The sequence below is a fragment of the Ambystoma mexicanum genome, chromosome 10 (assembly GCF_040938575.1).
Source record: "Ambystoma mexicanum isolate Mex_15411 chromosome 10, UKY_AmexF1_1, whole genome shotgun sequence".
Classification (NCBI taxonomy): domain Eukaryota; kingdom Metazoa; phylum Chordata; class Amphibia; order Caudata; family Ambystomatidae; genus Ambystoma; species Ambystoma mexicanum.
Window position 1 is genome coordinate 623,949,589 of NC_090932.1, and position 20,662 is coordinate 623,970,250.

General features: G+C 44.2%; 1 protein-coding gene across 2 annotated transcripts in view; it reads right to left on the reverse strand.

Moving 5' to 3' along the window:
- The window catches only part of LOC138491603 (E3 ubiquitin-protein ligase DDB_G0292642-like), a 377,122-nt gene that overhangs the window by 73,851 nt on the left and 282,609 nt on the right, over positions 1-20,662 (reverse strand). For both annotated transcript variants that reach the window (XM_069618209.1, XM_069618208.1), the window contains exon 3: positions 14,897-15,064. In XM_069618209.1, coding sequence (XP_069474310.1) covers positions 14,897-15,064 — 168 coding nt within the window. The remainder of the gene's footprint in view (positions 1-14,896; positions 15,065-20,662) is intronic.

Consider the following 20,662-nt stretch of genomic DNA (forward strand, 5'->3'; position numbering starts at 1 on the left):
TTCGAGTGCGATAATGGGCGAAAAGTCGGGTAAGGTCCATAGGAAAGTTTCCTACGATCTACCGATTTATGCTTACAAACACATGGCCGACCCGTAGGGACAATAAAAAAAAAGTCCCGGAACTATCCTTTAAAAGGGACACTTCAGACTGGGGAGGGGAGATTCTTGGTCCCAATTTGGATTTTTACCTGGAGTTGGAGACTGTATTTCTGGCAACTGGGGTCTTGGACAGTTTTAAAATTGCATGGCTGGGTTGGATTCTCCCGCTGTGTGACTAATTGCTTTATTGGAGCCGTTTTCAAGAACTGCGACAAAGTTCTGCTGTGTTATCCCAGAGTTAATTGGACCTGTCAGAGTTAATTGGATCCCTGTCGGAACTCCGGGCCACCGGGCAAAAGGCTGCACCCCTGTCGGATCCCATTGGGGAGTACTGTGGAGCTCTGATTGCAGGGTAGCTCTTGGATGCTAACAGGATTATAGGCTGCCTTCAAGACATTTTGTGATCGCATGCTAGTAGTCAGGGGGTTTACATTTTTAAAAATGTATAGTTTTAGGGGTTGAGGAGGTAAGCTATCTCTTCTGAGTGCAACTTTTGGAGCTCCATGGTTATGCCAGTCTTTAACTTAGATCTGGGGCTTGAATTAAATGTGGGACTTTTGTTTAAAATGTGTATTTACTTGTGAAATATTTAGAATGCATTGATTGTAAAGAGCAAAGACATGTGTGATACTGCAAAGGGTTGTCAGACATACATTTTTCCATACCCTTTTTGAGGCTGTCTGGTTAAATATGTTTATAACGTTTAGAGGTCATTCGAAGATGGTGGATTTTCATGTCGGCTATCATAACTCATAGACAATGAACAGGCACAGACAAAAATGGGTCTGCAAAAGGCATCTCTGGCAGAGATGGATTTCATCTTTTTATTGTAGTGTGTGAGATCGCAGAAGTGGTACTACTGGGTGCAGAGCTTATGTTCTAGAACCGTTAACATTTTGACTAGAGCACTTGGGAACAGGTTGGAATTGCATAGGGGTATTTTTAAGTTTGTATGGGTTGGTCACACAATCAATCAAGCATTTAAGACATTTTTAATTAATGTGCTAAAAGGCTGCACTTTAAAGATGGCCAATCATTGTAGAATTTAAAACAATTAAGATCACACATATGCAATTCTAAAATAACAAGACAGGCCCAATACATACAAAAAAGAGGCTCTACAATTCAACAGGGATTCAATGTGCATTCTAAATGATAGCCTCTACATACATGCTTTCTCTTTAATGGAGAAAAATCTAAACAGAGCACGCCCTCAATCTGAAATACAAAACTTAAACATTAAGGCTTGTAAAGTCTGAGGTCAAATTTACAGAGTGGGTTAAATTTCAATTTTCACCCAAAGTGTATGATCCTGGGCAATTATACAATCCTACTCTGATTTAAGTGTAAATAAAAACATGGGGTTCTTATTTCAAAAGGTGTGAAAAAGTTTGCAAAATGCATGCCTCCCAAGCCTATAACTTTGTACTCTGATTGCTTATAGGGAGACATGGGGAGGCCGGACAGCTCAGGGGCAATGCGTTTGTCTTGGAAGCAAGACAAGACAGCACAAAACAGGTTTGAATCCTGATCCAGCGCTTAGAAACTACTCTCGGGTATTAAGCACGTTATATAAGAACAATTATAATTATGTATTTACATTTTTAGAACAAAATGTAATCTCTGCAGGGTTCCAAAACATCCCCAAATCAAGGAGTAAGATCTTGCATCGCACACACAAACACACACCCCCACACCCATACACACGCACAAACACACACACACACACACACACACACACACACACACACATCTTCACACACATGCACACACACAAACTCACAAGCACACACAAATGAACACACAAACACACAAGCAAACACACACATGCACAAACACATGCACACACATGCACAAACACACACAGACACACACACAAACACACAAACACAGAAACACAAACCAGTTATCTGTATGTGTATTTATAATGTTGTGTGTGTGTTTCTGTTAGAACAGTGTGAATACATTTGCTGTTTTTCTACACATGCTGTGCAGGTCTCTGTAAAATGTAATGAGAGGAGTGTTTCCCTCCTTTTAATTTTTTGTTACAGCATAATACAAATGATGTATGATATGTGTTGTATACATGGTTAGGATAGCATGAGCAGTGAGCCGCCTGTGCAGTGAAACATCAATTCAACAGCCCTGTGCGGGTAGCCAGTCCACTTAGGATGATCAAGAAAGGCGCGTGATTGAAAACAAAATAATTTCCATGATGTTTTGCATCAAAGCTTGTATCCCGGCAAATGAAAATTGGAGCTGTGTAAACGATGGCATATTCTGATTCTATATTCTAGCATATTTTCTTTTTAGAGACACCATGGCCCTCATTATAAGTGAGCCGGTCCACAACTAGCACCTTTTCCAGACCGGCTCATTTCAAGTCTGCCGGTAGTTCTGGCCCCTACTGACGCCTTACTATGAGGTCCCTATGCGGCTCCCGACCTTAACGGCTGGTCTGGACCAGCCGTTAAGGTAGGGACCCGCAAAGGAACCTTGAAGGTAATTACGGTACCGCAATTTGCGATACCGTAATTATCGCCTTGCCCTTTCCCATTGAGCCCTATGGGGCAAAAATGGGAATGGGGAAGGGCCAATGGTAAATGGGGAATTACCGCCCCGCCAACCTTGGAATGGGGTGGTAATTCCACATTTCACCTTGGCGGAATCGGTAAGTTACCAGCGTTAACCATGGCGCTAATAGCGCCATTGGTTAACGCTGTGGTTGTAATGAGGGCCATTGTCTGTGAAACATTACTTTCTCAAAGTTTGAGTGAATTTGCAGCTCTCCAAGCCATCTTCCACACATGGCATTTTCCTTGTTTTCCAAACTTTTAATATTTGTCTAGTACCAAGTAAGAGAGCTTTATTAATCCAACCTAATGTTGCACAATCTATATTTCGCCCACAATTTGGCGCCTGTATATAATCACTGCCAGTGAGCTCGGTGGGTTGCAATATTCCAAACCATGTCAATCCTGTCTAACACCTTATTCCAAAACCCTCTACGCTAACACAGTCCCACTGTGTAGTAAGGTGCCTTTCTCCTTTTGACAACCCTAGCATTTATCATTTCCAATTAGTCCCAATGAACTCATCCACACTGGGGTCCAATAAAGGTGCCCCCAAGTTCTATGATGTACATAGAGTAAATTCAAATCAGCCTTTGCCCTAACAGAAACGTTCCGAAGGCTATCCCATTCTCTCATCGAGATAACCCTGCCAAATTCTTCAGACCAGGTCAGCCGTAGTTTATCCCACGGGGCTACCAAAAGATTGTTGTTTGCGCCTATGTTTTCTATTTGTATTTGTATTTGTTTTATTTGTAACACACACCATCAGGCCCCTAAACATCAGGGCGCAACTTGTGCAAAGTTTCATACAGAGCATATATGCATACATAAATTATAAACAAGGACAATAAGCGAGCATATCTTCGTACATAATTTACAAAGCACATGTTGACATGAGGCATAAAGACACAAATGTACAACAGGCAGGATCAATGGGCCGGTGCTTGTAAGGCTATGGTGTGCAGAGCATGTCTAGGTACTGGTCGAAGAGCCAGGATTTCGTTTTATACTTGAATGTGTTAAATGAGTCTTCAGATCTGATGGTGAAGGGTAAGGCATTCCAGAACTTGGAGGCTAGAACAGGGAAGCTTGTGCCCCCCGCTTTTTGGAGTTTGAACCTAGGGATCGATAGACAATGGGTCTGGGCAGTTCTTTGAGGTCGGGTAGACGAATGGCGGGACAGCCAACTGCAGAGGTAAGGGGGGGGGCCTTGTTAGCCAAGCATTTGTGTGAGGGCAAGTGTTTCGAGGGATGTTTAGGGCGGCTCTGATAGCATTGTTCTTGGTGATTTGTAGTTTATTCAGGTTCCCTTGGCTGGTTCCTAAGTAGAGGGCATTACAATAGTCAATTTTAGACATAATGAGGGTTCTGGCTAGTGTGACACTATTCGGAGAGGTCAGAAACGGTCTGCAGGCTGCAATGAGTTTACAAGTGTATGCAGAGGCTGATCTGACTGCATTTATTTGTCGAGATAAGGATAGAGAGGCGTCAAGGTAAAAGCCTAAAGTTTTTGTGTCTTTCAAGACTTGGATGGTATTGCCATATATGATAAATGACTGGTAGGAAGGCTCTAGTTTGCTAAGGCGTTGCGAGGTGCCCAGGATGAGGAGCTCCGTCTTATTGTCATTGAGGCACAGCTGGTGTTGGGCCATCCAGGCTTGGATGACCAGGTAGACGTTGTTCAGGGCCTTGGTGTCAACTAAATAGTCTCCAGTGATAGGATTGAGTATCTGGGTGTCGTCAGCATAGTTTGTGTAGGAGACACCCAGATAGTCAAGTACATCAAAGAGCGGTTTAGTGAAGACGTTATAGAGTGTAGGTGACACGCAAGATCCCTGAGGAACGCCACAGAATTGGAGAGGAGTCCGCAGCTGCGGACGGGGAAAAGACCCTCATGGATCTATTACTCAGAAAGGATTTGATCCAGGCCCTGGCTGAGGTCGAGAAGTGGGCAGCAGAGTGAAGGTGCCTGCATAAGTTTTGGTGATTGACCAGATCGAAATCCGCAGAGAGGTTGAGGAGAAGTAACATTGCTAGTTTGCCCTTGTCCTTCAAGACCTCAATTTGGGTTTTTAGATCTATCAAGACTGTTTCAGTCCCATGTCTAGGGCGGAATCCAGATTGTCGCAGACCTAGAAGATTATTAGATTCCAAATAATCTTGGATCTGAAGGTATGCTGCACGGTCTAAAGTTTTAAGCAGGAACGGGACGGCGGTTATGGGTCTGAAGTTAGTGGGTATGCTTGGGTCTAAGGATGGTTTTTAAGCAAGGGATCACCCATGCGTCCTTGAGGTTGTCAGGGACAATACCTGTTTTGAAGGAGGAGTTGATAAAGGACGTGATGAATGGGGCCAAATCGTGGGCGGATTCCTTAATGATGAGAGCGGGGCACGGATCACCTTGGATTCTCAAGATGATGTTTTGTACATCAGCAATAGTGAGCGGTGAGAAGGCAAAAGGTTTAATATTAGACGAGTCTAGAGGGAGGGCCCTCACAGGGGTGGGAGGACGGTTGTCCAGCTTCAGACTGTCTTGTTTGTCTTTAATTTTGGATTGTAGTGTAGAGATTGTATTCAGTAGGGCTGGCTGAATGTTGGCACACCATTTACTATCTTTAGTGCAGGTGTCAGGGGGGGTGGCTGGAGTTTCAAGCTCTTTTAGGATCTTAAAAAGTTCCTTTGTGTTCGAGTCAGCTTGCAGGATGCGGTTATTAAGGGACTCTTTTTTCGCAGTGATAATGGCTTCTTTGTAGGTGAGCGATACAAGGAAGAAACCGTCTTTATGCTCATCAGAAGGGCGGCTTTTCCAGTGATTTTCAAAACAGCGTTTAGCTTTGCGGAGCACTCTTAACTGTGGTGTGAACCAGGAGTTGAGATGTGCACGTGGTTTAGCCTTCCGGAGTTTGATGGGGGCGATAGAGTCTATAGCCGTGAGCATACTAAGGTTGTAAGTGTCTGCTAGGGAGGTAGGATCAGTACAGGAGTCTGAGGCAGCATTGAGAGATGGGAGTAGCAATGGGAGAAGTTTCTTCTTGGTTATGTCCCTTTTATTTCTAGTGGGGAGGGCTGGTGCTATCAGAGTCGGGACACAAGGGGTTGCTTCTATATTAAAGGTAATGATGTGGTGGTCAGACCATAAGCAGGGGTTTTGGAGAGGACATTAATATTGCAGTTGGAGCCGGCTAACCAGTCAAGGGTGCTGCCTTTGGTATGAGTGGGTTCTTGAATGTGCAAGGTGAAGCCGAAGTCGGTTAGTACGTTCTCCAGATCCAATGCAGTGGGATCTTTTGGGTCACCAAGTCCCAGATTAAGGTCACCTAGGATGATAATTTGCGAGTTGGTTTTAGTTTTGTCAAGGAGGAGGGTGGACATTTCGCTGACAAAGGAGGGTGCAGGACCTATCAATGGGATTGCGCAGTTATCAGACCATGGAGAAATGGATTGTGGAGCCTGGCAACCGGCAAACGTTGAATTTCGAGAGTTTGCTGCATCTGATTCAACAAGCCGCATTGGCTGTTTTGGGGCACCACCAAGACTCATTGACTGTGGGGCTTGAAGAATGAGGCCAAATACTCTTTATGATTCAGCATGGGGCACTGGCGGATTGTGTAACCCAGCAACGGTGAACGGATGGGGCACCCCGATGTTGGAGAGTTGCTTTTCTGGTTCTTCAATGGGCCTCGGCAACCATTACCTTGGGAATGGGTGGGGTTTCTGGACACTGTAGCTATCCACGAGCCCCATGGCCCACAATAGTGCCCATTGTTTTGTCATCGCAAGGGATCATGCATCTGTGGCACCGCCGCTTTCAAGGTGCCAATCCTGGAACGCTGTAGTGGTGTTGATCCCCCAGCTGCGCTACAGGATGTGATGGTGAACACTACCGTTTTTAATTGTGGAGCACAGTTTTGCAGATCCAGGGGTGGGGCCACCATATGCTGGATGATACATTACACCATTTAAAGACATGTTGTGTGTCATGCACAATGGATTGAGGGTGTTATGCAGCTTTTAAAAGCATATTGTCGAAGAAACTGTACAAAGCTGTAATGTGCTTTTGTTCGCTGTCTTTAAGTAAGATAGAGAAGGCCTTGCATTTTAATTGTGATTAAATGCCAAATAAAGAAGCAGTGGCACAGCAGTGTTCCCTTTATCAGCCCCAGCAGGCTGAAAGGCTGAGTTTGCGGTTAAACCGCCATGAAGTTTGCCCCTAGATATCTGTAGATGGTGCGTTAGCCCATAAGTATTTGGCATTATGGATACCAGGCTACACCATCCAGTTGCGTGTGTGCTGGCAGGGCCTTCCAGTTGTGGCAAGAGTTACTTTGTCAAAATACTTCTAGAAAACGGCCACACTGCGATGAGCTACAGCCCCAATAATATTGTTTGACTGTATGACTGCTGGCAGGTTTATCAATCACAGTGTCCTTACCACTTGCCCACGCCTCACCTGATGATTCTGTGTGGAACTTCGAGGGTTCGTTGGATGAACTCTCCACCTTCGTCTCCCTCCACGCTGTCTTTGTCTTCTTCCTGAAGGTTTTGCCCTTCTGCTTGAAGAGATAGGGATGGGCTCCCCCGGAGGCCACTTTGCCTGTAAAGCTATTAGTCCGGCAGCGGGGACTCCGGGGAGCCCACCGCAAACCAGGGAAAAGCTTTGCTGAAAAACCCTGGTAGGTCTTGTTGAGGTAGGTTGTGGTAGTCGGCAGCATGATCCAGTATTTGTAGTAGACTTCAGTTTCCAGCATGCACTGGTATGTAGTGTAGTGGACTTCAGTTCCCAGCATGCACTGGTAAGTAGCAGAAGAATTAAGAAAACCAAGTCAATTAGGATGAATGGGCTCGCAGCACGATGCAAGCAAATCCGGTAATTGCTCCGTAGAATAAAGCCGGAAATCTCTAATGTCCAGAATGCGTGCTAGCAGCAACACACGGTAAGAACAAGCCACCTGATTGAAAGAGGAGGCGCCGTGGACGGAAGGCGAACACGGAAGCAGCAAGAAGCACCGCTTCACCAGAAAACAGCCGAGGGCTGTAACAAGTTGCTCAAAAGCGGAGTAGGAAACAGGGGAACCATGTGAGAGCGGTCATGGAAAGAAACGGGAAAGACAAACAAGGAAGGGAAAACAAGGTAACATTGAGGGGCAGCGGATAACGGGCAGGAGCGTTGATCAGAACTCACGAACAACAGCAAGAAAGTTGCAACGCAGAGGTGCTCTGCATAAACTAGTAATTATAGCTACTGCAGAGGAAAGACTAGAGCGCACCTCGCGTTAACTCGGGAGAATTAGTCCTTCTTCCATATGGCCCACCTACTCCATAACTTCCATGGGTGATATATGACACATACAGAGGAACATCGTGCTGCTCAAACTGCTTGTATACACCACCCCTTAACAACGCAGCGCCATTCTAGCCTTGGCCTCTGACCATCTGGTGGCCATTATTTCAGAGATTACGAAGAACACTTTAAAGGGACACATCCCCTGAACACACTGGCAAGTAAGTGTGTTGAAATAGAAAAGTGGCGTCATCAAGAAACTGGTCAACAGGCGGATATTGCACAGGGCTGAAGGAAAAGTGGTCTGAAAGGCCAGCGGATTCATAAGATCTCTCGTAGGCATAGCCCTACCACTGATCATCAACTTGCTCAGGGGTCAGTGATGGAGCACGCCCATAAAATGTATTTGGTGGACAAGAAGCAGTTAGAAAGTTTGGCGACCCGGGGGCACTGCTGAGCAGCAACAAGCATGGCCACCAGAGACAGCAGCTCTGCATCTCACAGTATCCTTTCCCGGTACGATCCTCACATTTCGGCACGACAGTGCACTGAGACCTGACCGCTTGAATACTTGGAGCAGCAACGGACTCCGGTCAAAGTCAATAGACTAAATCCTCTCTCCTGGAGGTGTTCGCAGCAACTATTGAGGAGACCGCATTCAATCCTGCTTCCATCCACAGTGGCTGTGGAACAACGGAGAGCAAGGACAGCATTGCAGTACAGTGCGGCGGCTGGAGGGGCAGGCGTCAGTCTCGTCCCCGACTTTTGTCATCAGCAGGGCCCGCACCCAGTGCCTAGTCATCTGTCTGGGCTGAGAGTTAATAGATGATTCCTCTCCCCTGGGTCAATACTTGGTCAATATGACTTGAGGCACTGGGAAAGGCAGGAAGGGCCCCAGGGACTCCTTTATGAGTACCCCATGCAGGGATGCCACTACATGCAACGCCCCAATGGAGAGTACTGAGGGTGGTCCCCCGAGTACACCTAACATGGATCCTTACATGTCGGCTATGCAGGCTGGCTTTGCGTCAGTGAATTCTAAACTGGACGATATTGTGTCCACCATCAACTCCCTCAGAACTAAACTAGATAAGTAGAGTGGTTGTATCACAGTGGTGGAGACATGGGTTAGTGACCTTGAGGACACAGCTGGGAAGCATGATCATGATCTTCAAGTCTTAAGAAGGACCTCCTGGTGGTACACTTGAAATGTGAAGATTTGGAGTTCCGGCCCCGCCGGAACAACATTACAATTGTGGGAGTGCCTGAGAAGGCTGTGTGTGGCCCTATGGAGTGGTTTGTTGAAAGTATCCTACAGTCTATTTTTTACGAGGTACAGTTCTTGGCACAATTTTTGGTGGAGAGGGCATACCGGACGCTTGCCCCGGTCCGGAAGCCCAGAGCTGCTCACCTACAATCATTGCTAGGCTTCTAAACTATCATGACTGAGGCTTCATCCTAAAGCTGGCGAGACAGAAGGGAACACTCCAATTTGACTCTGCTAGGGTCCACATTTACCCCAATTTCTCTGCGGCAGTCCAGGCAGCGAGGAATACCTTCGACCATGTCAAGCACCTTCCACGAGACAGACAAGTCCCGTATGCCATGATGTACCTGGCTAGGTTGCGCATACAACATGGAGGAAGAGGACATTTCTTCGAAAACCCTGGAAGAGGCGGCAACATATATTGAGAGGTCCATACCTGTCCTGGTGGGCCGGGATCCTGATTCTGGTCAGAAGGATCGGGCTCCCACACCAGCACAGTCTTTAGTTTCACAAATCCGTTACTAATCCATATTGCTTGTTGCTATTACTGACTGCTGTGTTGCATTGGACGCTACGCTGAAAATGTCTAACATTTGCATTTTTTGTTGATGTTCACAGTGCGCTCCCAGAGGCTGCACAGGAAGAGTAGTTTGGGGTACACTATCGGGTTGGGGTGGATGGTGATGGTGGGGGGTGGCTGGGTTCGGGGACGAGTTCAAAAGTTCAAAAGTTCAAATGTTTGACAGTCAGGCAGGGTATGGCAGGTTGCGGTCATTGTTACAGGTCTTGAGAGATTTTGTACCAGAATTCCAAAGTGGCACGTGATGGGGCGGTTAGAGGAGGGCCCCCGCTTTCCTTTTTAACATGTAATATATGGGGGATGAACCGGAAAACATATATTGAACGACATGGTCCTAAGATTATCATGTTACAGGAAATTCATGCACTGGTGGGGGTCCTTGAGACATTGTGCTGGTCAATATGTATGACCCAAATTTGGATGACCCTGAGTTTTACCAGCAATTGTCTAACAGACTGCCAGATATCAAAGGGGCGATGATAATCTGGCATGGGGACTTCAATACAATCCTAGATGTCCACCTGGACAGAACATCAGATGTTCCCCAGGCTCTAACAAGAGCTGCTCAAACATTGCACCAGTTGATGTTGTACATGCTGGCTGATGCATGGCTTCAAATTCCCCCCTAGTGAAAAAGAGAATACACCTACTATTCATCAGTCCGAAACTCAGGATCATGCGAAGATTTTTGGTTATTAACCCCTAAATTATTGTCTATGATTGAAGACTGCAGCATTTACCGCTGAACATTGTCAGATCATTCCCCAGTGGTTTTGTCATTGGTACTTGTGAATTCCCCCAGACCACACCCTCTCTGGACAATGGCCCTGGGTATGCTACAAGACTCAAATATTGGTGAAACACTACACACTAATATAGCCACATTCTTTGCTTTGAACAAGGGCTCTGCACAATTGCAAGTCATTTTGTGGAACTCACTCAAAGTATGGCTGAGGGGGGTGCTCATGTCCACTTCTTATGGGAGCTCTAAGGGAGCTGAATGAGGTGGAAAGCCAGCTAAGGGCATTGGAGAATATGCATGGGGGAACAAAGACAGGATCCACGCTGGGACAGATGCATCATCTGTTGCATCTGTTGTTGAAATGTCACTCCCTGGCCGAACGTGAAAACTTATGTGCAACTACTCCAGCGAGAGACCATGGGGAGTCTACAAGGGTGGGAGGGTGACATTAATGACACATATTTTGAGTTCTATTCTGTCGTATACTCTGATACAGTGTCATAATTAAAGGAAGACATTTCCCAGTATCTGATTTATATTCACTTGCCAGCACTAACGGCAGAGGCTGCACTGGCCCTGGAACAGCCTATAACGACTGAAGAAATAGTGAAGGCCCAGACGGGTTGGGGATAGAACTTTATAAAATCTTTCACCCGGAGTTGGCTTCCAGGTTGTTGTAGGTATGGGAAGAATCCCTTGAGAGGGGAGAGCTCCCTCGGTCTATGCGCAAAGTGATTATAACTGTGCTACTTAAACTCTGAAGACCCTCCGATGATGTGGTCTCTTACAGGCCGCTGTTGTTATTTAATGCCGATGCTAAAGTGTTTGCCAGGGTTTTGGCGACATGTCTGCTCCCATTTATTTCACATCTAGTACATCCAGACCAGTCCGGCATCATTTCCACCAAGTGCAGGGCTCTCAACCTATGGCGGCTGTTTTGTGTGCTGACCCAGATAAATCCCCAGGCTAGGGCGGCTGCGGAGTCAAGTGATGCAGAGAAATCCTTCAATTCACTCTCCTGCCGCTACCTCTTTCATGTTCTATGCCGATTTGGAACAGGCCCATACTTCTTGCGATGTGTCGGGTTGTTATACTCTGGCCCGCTGGTTAGAGTTCGCACCAACCACACCCTCTCAACTCCATTCCTATTGAAACATGGTACTAGACAGGGCTGCCCACTTTCTCTCTTGCTGTTTGCACTTGCACGATCAAGCTATTGCCGGCACTGATACGGGACACTCATGGACACTGGCTGTTTGTAGTTTACGGCACAGGCTTTCAACCCCTCCGTAGCTACCAACACCCCCTTCACCGTAATGTATTATACAGCTTTAGGCCGGACATGTTCGCCCCATAACCGCTGAACATACAGACGCAACTAGGTTTTATAAACATCAGATATTCATTAATGTTTAAAACATGAATTTTTATTCAAATTTCGTATTCATATTGAACAGTTTGGATTTGTCAAATATTGTACAAACATTATTCGGGCAACAAATTCCTTAGCACGCACAATTACTTCATAGACACGCTTCTGCGTCGATAAGCAAATATTTCGACATTTCATTATGTGTTAAGTTTTTATTTCCTGCAAGTAACTGTAAATACATGTTAAATATCTACTGTCTCAATGTTCGTGGGACAGTTTGCTCTATGCTGAATTAGATATCCTTTATCCCCTCCCACACAAATGTTTTTCAACGATTCTTCTAACACACATTGGACACATTTGTCTAAACTACTTCAAAAAGGGGTTATGTAACAATTCTATAGCCCATAATGTTTTAGACATGCATTGTTTAGTCCCTTTCCCAACCCTTAGCTGTGTTAGCAGCTGTATCAGCCGCATCGTTTCTACAAACCGTTTAGGGCAAAAACAAAGGACATATTTTACGCAGAAAATTTTCCACGTAAGATCATTACAAACATGTGTGAGCATCCCGTTGGGGATCATCAATTTTATGTCCGTTAAACCCTGTATAGCTCAGATATCAGCACGGGGGAGAGCCACTGTGTGCCTATCGTCTTTAACGCAATCCATCTCCATTGGCGAGATACATTCCTTACACAGGCTGTTATCGTGATACCCCAGGTTTTCAATTTGGTTTGAACAGCAAACACAATAAATAATGACATTGGGCCCCATTACAACTATGGCGGTATGGTAACAACGGTGCCAGTAAGCTACCGGCACCGTTGCTACCGTACCGCCATAGTACGAGTTGTGCTTGCGGGTGCCGGACAGCCCGCTAGGTCGGACCTGGCGTTGCTGGGCGGCACCCACGAGCACAACTCATCGGATGCATCAGCACCGTTATGAACGGTGCCAGTGCATCCAAGCTCCCCATTCCAATTCAGCCCTATGGTGCCGAATGTGGATGGGGAGCTCTTTATTACCAGCACCCGGCAATGGGGACGGACCGGGTCCACCAATGTCGGAATCCCAACGTTCGTCCCCATTGCCGGGTGCCGGTATAATCACGGGTTTGGTGGCAGCCTTTGAGGCCCATTGTCTTTAACACTATCAGTCTCCATTAGCAAAATACCATTCTTACGTAGGCTATTAGTGAAATCCACTGAGTTTTCAAGTTGATTTGAACAACAAACATAGTAAATAACAATAGTCTCTGCTGCAGCTAGTCTCTTATCATCTCACGTGCACAGGCCCCTGTTTTTCTCAAAGTAATAGGGGGCGGGGTCACTGTTCAACATCATAACTGCATTCTCCTGCAAAACCATAGATTCATAGTCATTGTCTTCAGAGTTCACATCGGCCGCGGATGGTCGCCTAGGCATTCACAACCAGCAGCTGCTCCCAAACCATGTCATTGTCATGCGAGAACTCACTGGCTTTTCAGTCTGCCATTAAATCCTGAACATCTTCCATCCCATCATACACCGTAAGCCAATCAGGGACGAAACTATCATTGGGATCCCAGGATTTACAGGGGTTGTTTTCCCCTTGTCGTAACTGTAGCGGTTCATAATCGTCATTTCCTGGATAGCCCCAGGGAAGCAGGAAGGGTGCATGTGTTTTCCAGGCCTACCACAAAAGCTATTAACTGCGTTATAAGCCCCCTCCCCACAACAGCATCATAGCCTTAGAACTGCACTAGCCCGATCAATAGTTTGACCAATTTATATAAAATTGTATCAAATTGATATACAATTTATATCATAGTGATTTGAAATGTCTATAAAATGTATATAAAAATGATATACAAATTATATAAAATGTATATAAAATGTATAGCTACATTATCTGGGGTCATTCAAATTGATATCAAAATTATTGGGGTTATCAAACTGATATAAATAATATTGGGGTTCTTATCAAACTGACATAAAAAATGATTCGGTTCTTATCAAATGTATATAAAATATATATCAACTTTATATTAAATTGATATCAAAGGGGCAGGAGTAAGAAAAGGGGGTGGGGTAAGGACGAATACATGGACGGGCCACCTGTCAAATTTAACATTGATGTGAAAGGTACTCCCTTGTACTACTCAACACTCTGGGTAACATGAAAATGCAAATCCGAACTGCATTCTGGATATTTACTGAAAGACCTTGCACTCTTTATATCCCACCCATCACACGCCTTATCACCAGAGAAATAAACCAAAGACAGTCAGGTCACCTTGCCCTAACAAATATCCTTAATCCAGGATCGCTATCCCTCTAATATATTCACCTTTTAATCTTTCCCATTTTACACTAAATACTTGGCTCACCACACACACTACAGCTGTGCAGCAAAATTCCTGCTGGTACTGTTCACCACCTTTCACTAACTACACACATGCCCCAGACCACCGGCTCTACCAGGAGACTCTTGCTCGTAGTAAGTGGAGCATGTCAGCTGGGGTGCCCCTCTGGACACAAATCCACCCCAAATGACGTTGACAGAACACAGAAAAGGGGTACTTTGTGCCTGAACTGATCAACACTTCCGCACTTGCCTCTCAATTGCATCCCATGAACAATCCCCTCTTTCTTCCAGAGTCATGCACCAATACCAAAAGGCCACTAAAATGGCAGATGTTGCACTAGATAAGAGCTTGTTAGATCACATTGCATTACATTTCCTCTATTCCTACCCTTAGTCCCAAGCCAAATAAAGACAAACAAGCTTACTCACACTACAAGCAAGTCCCCATATAAATTTGAGGATGTTTCTCTAATAACATTACAGTTACAAAACACAGAAGCTCTTTTCAAAATGTCTGCACAGGGAGAAGCATGTTAGATTTACATTTGCAAATCATACTAATAACACAGCACTATCTGCATCCCGCAAAAAAACTTGAACGATTGACAGATGTTGATTGAGTTTAACACTTACCTGCTTATACTCACAACATTGTTTGGCTGTAGAGGAGGCCATGGTTTCTTCAAACTCCTTTCTCTCTTCTTGGTTGTGTAGCGCAATTTTACGGATTTCTTCATAGGACCATTCTTTATCACATGACTTATTTCCAATAGGTACTGGGCAGTGAAATCTGGTTTTACCCTACAATGTAGAAAACACAGTATTTCCAAGGATGAAATTAATCATGGGTGAATATCAATCTCGAGTTCTTAAACTGAAGGGTGAGTGCCGACTCTGCTATGCCTGTAGAGCCAACTACAGTTCCCTTTTTGATGCCCAATGAGGCAGGAATATAACAGACCTTGCTTGTAGCATCTGGTTTGGGCTGGACTGCTTATTTTGGGTATGACTAAGCCTGATTGACATATGGCAAGGTGTAAAATGAATTGGTGCAGTGATTTCGCCAGAGCAATGACAAAAGTTATGATTCATTTAAAAACGACCAGATATCATTTTTCTATTTTTCTAGTTCTAAAAGCAGCAAAGTACCTCAGGTTAATGTCAACGTTATTGAAGCATTGTGTGAACAATTATATTTAAAATCAATGGATTAGTTTGCCAAATAACTGTGCAAACAAAAACTCAGGCCACTTACAAAGGAGCTTTCTCCTCAGCATCATCAAATGTCACTGTTGCTAATGAGGATGATCGGAAATACCCGACATTCCACAGTTTATTTGGTGTGATGAATTCAAAGCCACAGTTAAAGGGAAAGAGTTAAGGGGCTGAAGATAACCTGCCATTTGAAAGTCAAGATGATGGCAGCCCGTGACAGAGAGAAGTCTTTTGTGATTACTGGCCCAAATCCAATAAATGTCATTCCCCCAGAGAGTGTAGCGAGACACACGAGTTGGGCAGCATGTCCAGAAAATAGAGGAATCTTTGCGGTGTGGACAGTTTGTGAGATGTCAGCCATTGTGGTGTAGACCAGAGATGGACATGGATTCTGTAGCTGATGGCGCTGCAGAAAGAGGTCAATTGAGAGGAGCTAGGTTTTGTTTAGGCATGGCAGAGTCATATTAATTTTCTAGGGCTGAAATAAAGTCAGTACTACCAAACATCCTGATAAGATGCATATTTAGAAAAACAATGCCCCACAACTCAGCAAACCTCAGGACTCTGCAAATCCGAGAACTAATCACCATGGGTTGTCGCCAAGGATGTGGAGTTGATCTCAGAAAAGAGGAGGATGGACTGAGACTCACAGATTTGAGAGAGCATATCATACTGATTCATCTAAAACTGATATCAAATATAGCAACCCAGCGCTAAAACCTGGACATGCTGAAATACAAATAAAGGAAACCGTAAAGAAGAACTGTCTCTTATCTCCTATGTTTACTTTGTGAGTGCGAAAAAGGGTAAAGATGTTAGGGGGTCTAAATCATTCTAGCCACCCTCAGTTCCCCACCAGGTGTTAGCCAAGATCCAGCTGTATGCTTGGTCCCACCATGACATAATATCCAACATGGCCCGCTTGCTGCTGTGCATGACCGGCTTTTGGGAGGAGATATCACTGAAAGAAGTACAACCCACACTGGGCAACACTTAAAGACTCTTGATTTGTTCAAGTTGTACTATTGTGGGTCACCTTAGCTGTTCGCTATTAGCATCTGGAAGTGTGATAATGGTAAATATAAACTCCGGCTTTCGTTAACTCTGAATACATTCAAAATGCTTAGTCTTGAGCCTGAGCCAGGAATCAATTACTGGCAATCACTGGTCAAAAGCAATAGGTGTTGGATTCAATAATAGCTCAAGGTTGTCTATTGTTACTAGTGCCAACTGAAGAAACCACTGCATAGACAGTGAGTGGCAAGTGCTTAACATTGTTGCAAGGTTGTTGCACTAATTATGAGAACAAATGTACCTTTATTTGTGGATTCAATTAATCCTTATAGAATGAGTGAGGGGCCATTACCACAGATAATATCCACCACCAAGTTAGTGCAGAAGGCGAATCCAAGAGCAATACATTGGAGAAGGGCATCAAGGAAGTGATAATGACTTTTCCTGAGGTCTATAAGCCTATTAGCAGTTTGTGGTAAAGTAAAATAGTGCATATAATGTTAACTGTTAGGCTATTGCTGAAGTTAGAACGTTTGTGATAGGAGGTCAATTTATGGGATAAAGTACCCCCTACCATATGTTATGAGGGTATTGCAAGTCACGGAGGAGTTCCATGGCCAATAAGAGGAATGAGGCCAAAGGTTGAGTTCCTTTATAAGGTCACAGAACTCTGAGGTGACTTGCGATATACTTTTTACGTACAGTAGCGGGTATTTTATTCATTATAATAATACATGGCTACACACTGTAATCTTCTTTACTGCCTGGTCTCTTGCTTAATCTAATGTAAGAGATGTTACATTTGCTGCTCCATATAATCAATATAAGATCCAATGTGTTTGGATGTAAAAGAGCTAACAAGCAGTTTCTCATAAAAATAGTTTCAGAAGTTAAATAAAATACATCGAACACATGTTTTCATTTTGTGCTTTAAAATAAGTGATAACATGCAGATTCTTATCACTCCAGGAAAGCACACATGAAATAATGTTCCATACGAAGTTCCTTGTCAATTACTGTCTGCAAAGTATCACAGAAAACTATTTTACAAGCAAGCAATTTGAAAAGCTTGCAATAGCTTTAAGTAAGTGTGGCAGTGACAGATAGCGTTCTTCTCTGTGCTGGCTCAAGCAGCAGGCATTGTGAAGTCACAACGGAATGTATTACCTGATTACAGAGCACGTGTGATTTCATTGTCTTCTTAAAGATTAGTTGTGATGTCACAACTAGCCTCTAATATAAGGGATAAGGTACGTTATAAGGATATTTCAAGTCACTGAGGACTTCTGTGACCAAATAGAGGAACGAGATCAAAGTTCCTTTACGCAACTACAAGGTGACTTGCAATATCTTTCATACGTATGGTCAGGGGTATTTTATTCCTTATAATACAAAAGCACACACTGCCATTCCCTTTAATACCTAATCTCTTGCATAATATAATGTAAGAGATCTTCCATTTGCTGATCCATATAGTCAATATAGAATCTGTTTGGATTTACAAAAAGCAAAAATGCACACCACCTAATGTGTTGCAAAAAAAAAGTTCAAGCAATTTAATATAATGTTTTGAAAAAAGGTTTTCATGTTGTGCTTTAAAATAGGCAATAGCATGCAGATCCTTGCCCACATCGCTTAACCATTTTAATTAAACATTCTCCCATTAACTTCCATCTCCTTTACTACCTGGCCTCTTACGTAATCAAAGAGATCTTCCATTTGCTTTGCCATATAATTAATGTAGAAAGCGTTTGGATTTTAAACAAGCGAACATGCAGCCTGTAATGTGCTGCAGAATAATAGTTTGAGCAGTCTAATAAAATTAATTAAAAACGGTTTCATTGTGGGCTTTAATGAGAATCAACATGCTGATTCTTGCTCACATGTGTTAAACTCCAGAAGTGAACAAATTAAACAATCTAGCGTAAACAGTCCCTTGTATATATACACTAAACTATTATGCAAGCACGGAATTTGTACAGCTTGTCACCACATTAAGTGCAGCAGTGACAGCTGGAGTTCTTTTCAGTGCTGGCTCAAGCAGCAACACGAAGGTGTTCTAGTGCACACCAATCATTAAGGTAATATTCTGGGAACTCTCAAATCACTTATTTTACAGAGTCCCTTGGGTGCAGGGGAGGTATAGCTGCCCTGACAAATAGGCAGACAAAACACGAGCAAGAACAAATGGTATCCAAGCGATTGGATTCACCTGTCCCGTGGACACCTCTGTGCTGGTAAAAAGAGCAGTCAAGAAAACTTAAGGATCCAATTTAACAAAACATCAGAATATTCAAAGCAAAACATTTTAGATCTAAAGATTTTCAGCAATGCTTCAGTGAGTGTGAGACTTCAAACTTGATATGTTTTTCCTTTTGCCTATTTCCAAAAGTAGAAATTCTCAACGTGTTTCGGGAAGTAGATTCCCTTCATCAGGAGCTAATCTTTAAGATCTGCCAATCAATGCAAAGTAAGAAAAGGTCACTGATTGTATAGTAATCGGTCAGTAACTTTATTTCGGTCGTAGGGCCATAAAAGTACAAACATCAACAAATAAATACATAATTCCAGACAATAATAGAACAATTAGATCCTCTGAGCCCCAATGCCCAACTGTTGGCAAACAGATGTATAACTCAACTAACTTCTCCATCAATCCACTCCAAGCCCCGAGTCCCTTGTCGAACAAGCCCTACCCCCTGACCTTTTTCCCAGCTGCACTGTGTTTGCACCAGATAACACAAAATGCTAGGGCACATTTTCGAAAGCACAATTATTGTTATTCCGGGAACGGGTGCTGATTTGAATCGTAATATTTAGACCCGAACAACAACTCACGTTAAAAACTAAGATACCATTGGCCACTCTCCGATCCCAGAAGTCTATCTGTAAAAGATCAAAAACATTCCCCCTCTGAAAGGGCTGTTTGTCCCCTAGCTCAGGCAGAATAAGGCTACATTGACACGAGCTTGTCAAAGGAGACCTGCTGTCTTCCAATTCAATAATGCAAGGAGTGGGAATACTCTGTGTACTGAGTACACTCAAGGGAGTCAGGTTCAACGGCGGAACCAGAAGTGGGCCAATCCCGCACATAATTCCATATAGCTCATGCTTGGAGCTAAACTAACAATATGAGTGCCAATGGGCGTAAGGGTGCATTCCATGGCATCTATACCCTCTATTTCCATTAATTCCATTGGCACTATGGTACCCTTGGGGCAAGGTAATGGTACCAGTGTTAGAAGGTCATGTTGGAAATCCTGCAGGTTAGATGCCAAACCAGGGTGTGTGACACCAAGTGGGGGGTGTGTCGGGGCGGGAGTTGGACAGAAACAAGTGGTATTAGAAAGTAAACAGACATTAATCGTCTCACAAGGACTATCCTCTCTCACCACCACCCCCTGAAGTTCGTTGCCTTGCATGCTATTCGAAGTACATTTCCCCCTGCTAACTGCCATCTGAGAAGTTAAATTCCCCCCACCAGTATGTTACAATACCTTCCTGTGTGTCTAAAGTGCCAGTGGAAATAGCAGTAGAAGTGAAATTATCCAACAAAGGCTGGCCAGAAAAATGACCAGTGGGGGATGCACTTATCATGGTGGTGGTCACAGTAGATACTGTATTGCCGTTGGGGTGAACATCTGAAGTTCCTGTGGCCACACGTAAGCAGATAGACAGGGTCTGACCATCCGAGGGCGAGGGCGTATAACTGCACTCTTCCCCAAGCCTTGTTAAACTGACTGCTGCCTTATCTGAAATCCTTGATGTCTCGTTTCGTAAAGCCGCAAGGACCATCCTTAACCATATCCATATTACTTGCATCCGGGCGTGTTTGTTTGCATTAATAGCCTGATGCAGGTCTCTGGGCCCCCAGGGGTCCAAACTAACAGGAACATTGGTGGCACCCAAAAACTGCTGGATTTCACTAATAAGACTGTATGCCACCCCTGCTGAACTTAAACATCATTCGACCTGTTCCTTGCTGCGCCTGAAAGCGAAAACGTTGCCGTAGAAATGTTCCTCTTCACATTTTAAATTGTACATTTATGTGGAATCAAGGGCATGCAGTTTGAAGTGCCAGACAGAGTTACTAAATGTTTAGGCAGCAGTGAGTCAAGGTTCTGTAAATGTATGCGGCTGCTGGTGGTCATTCAGACTGGTTTACGGTCA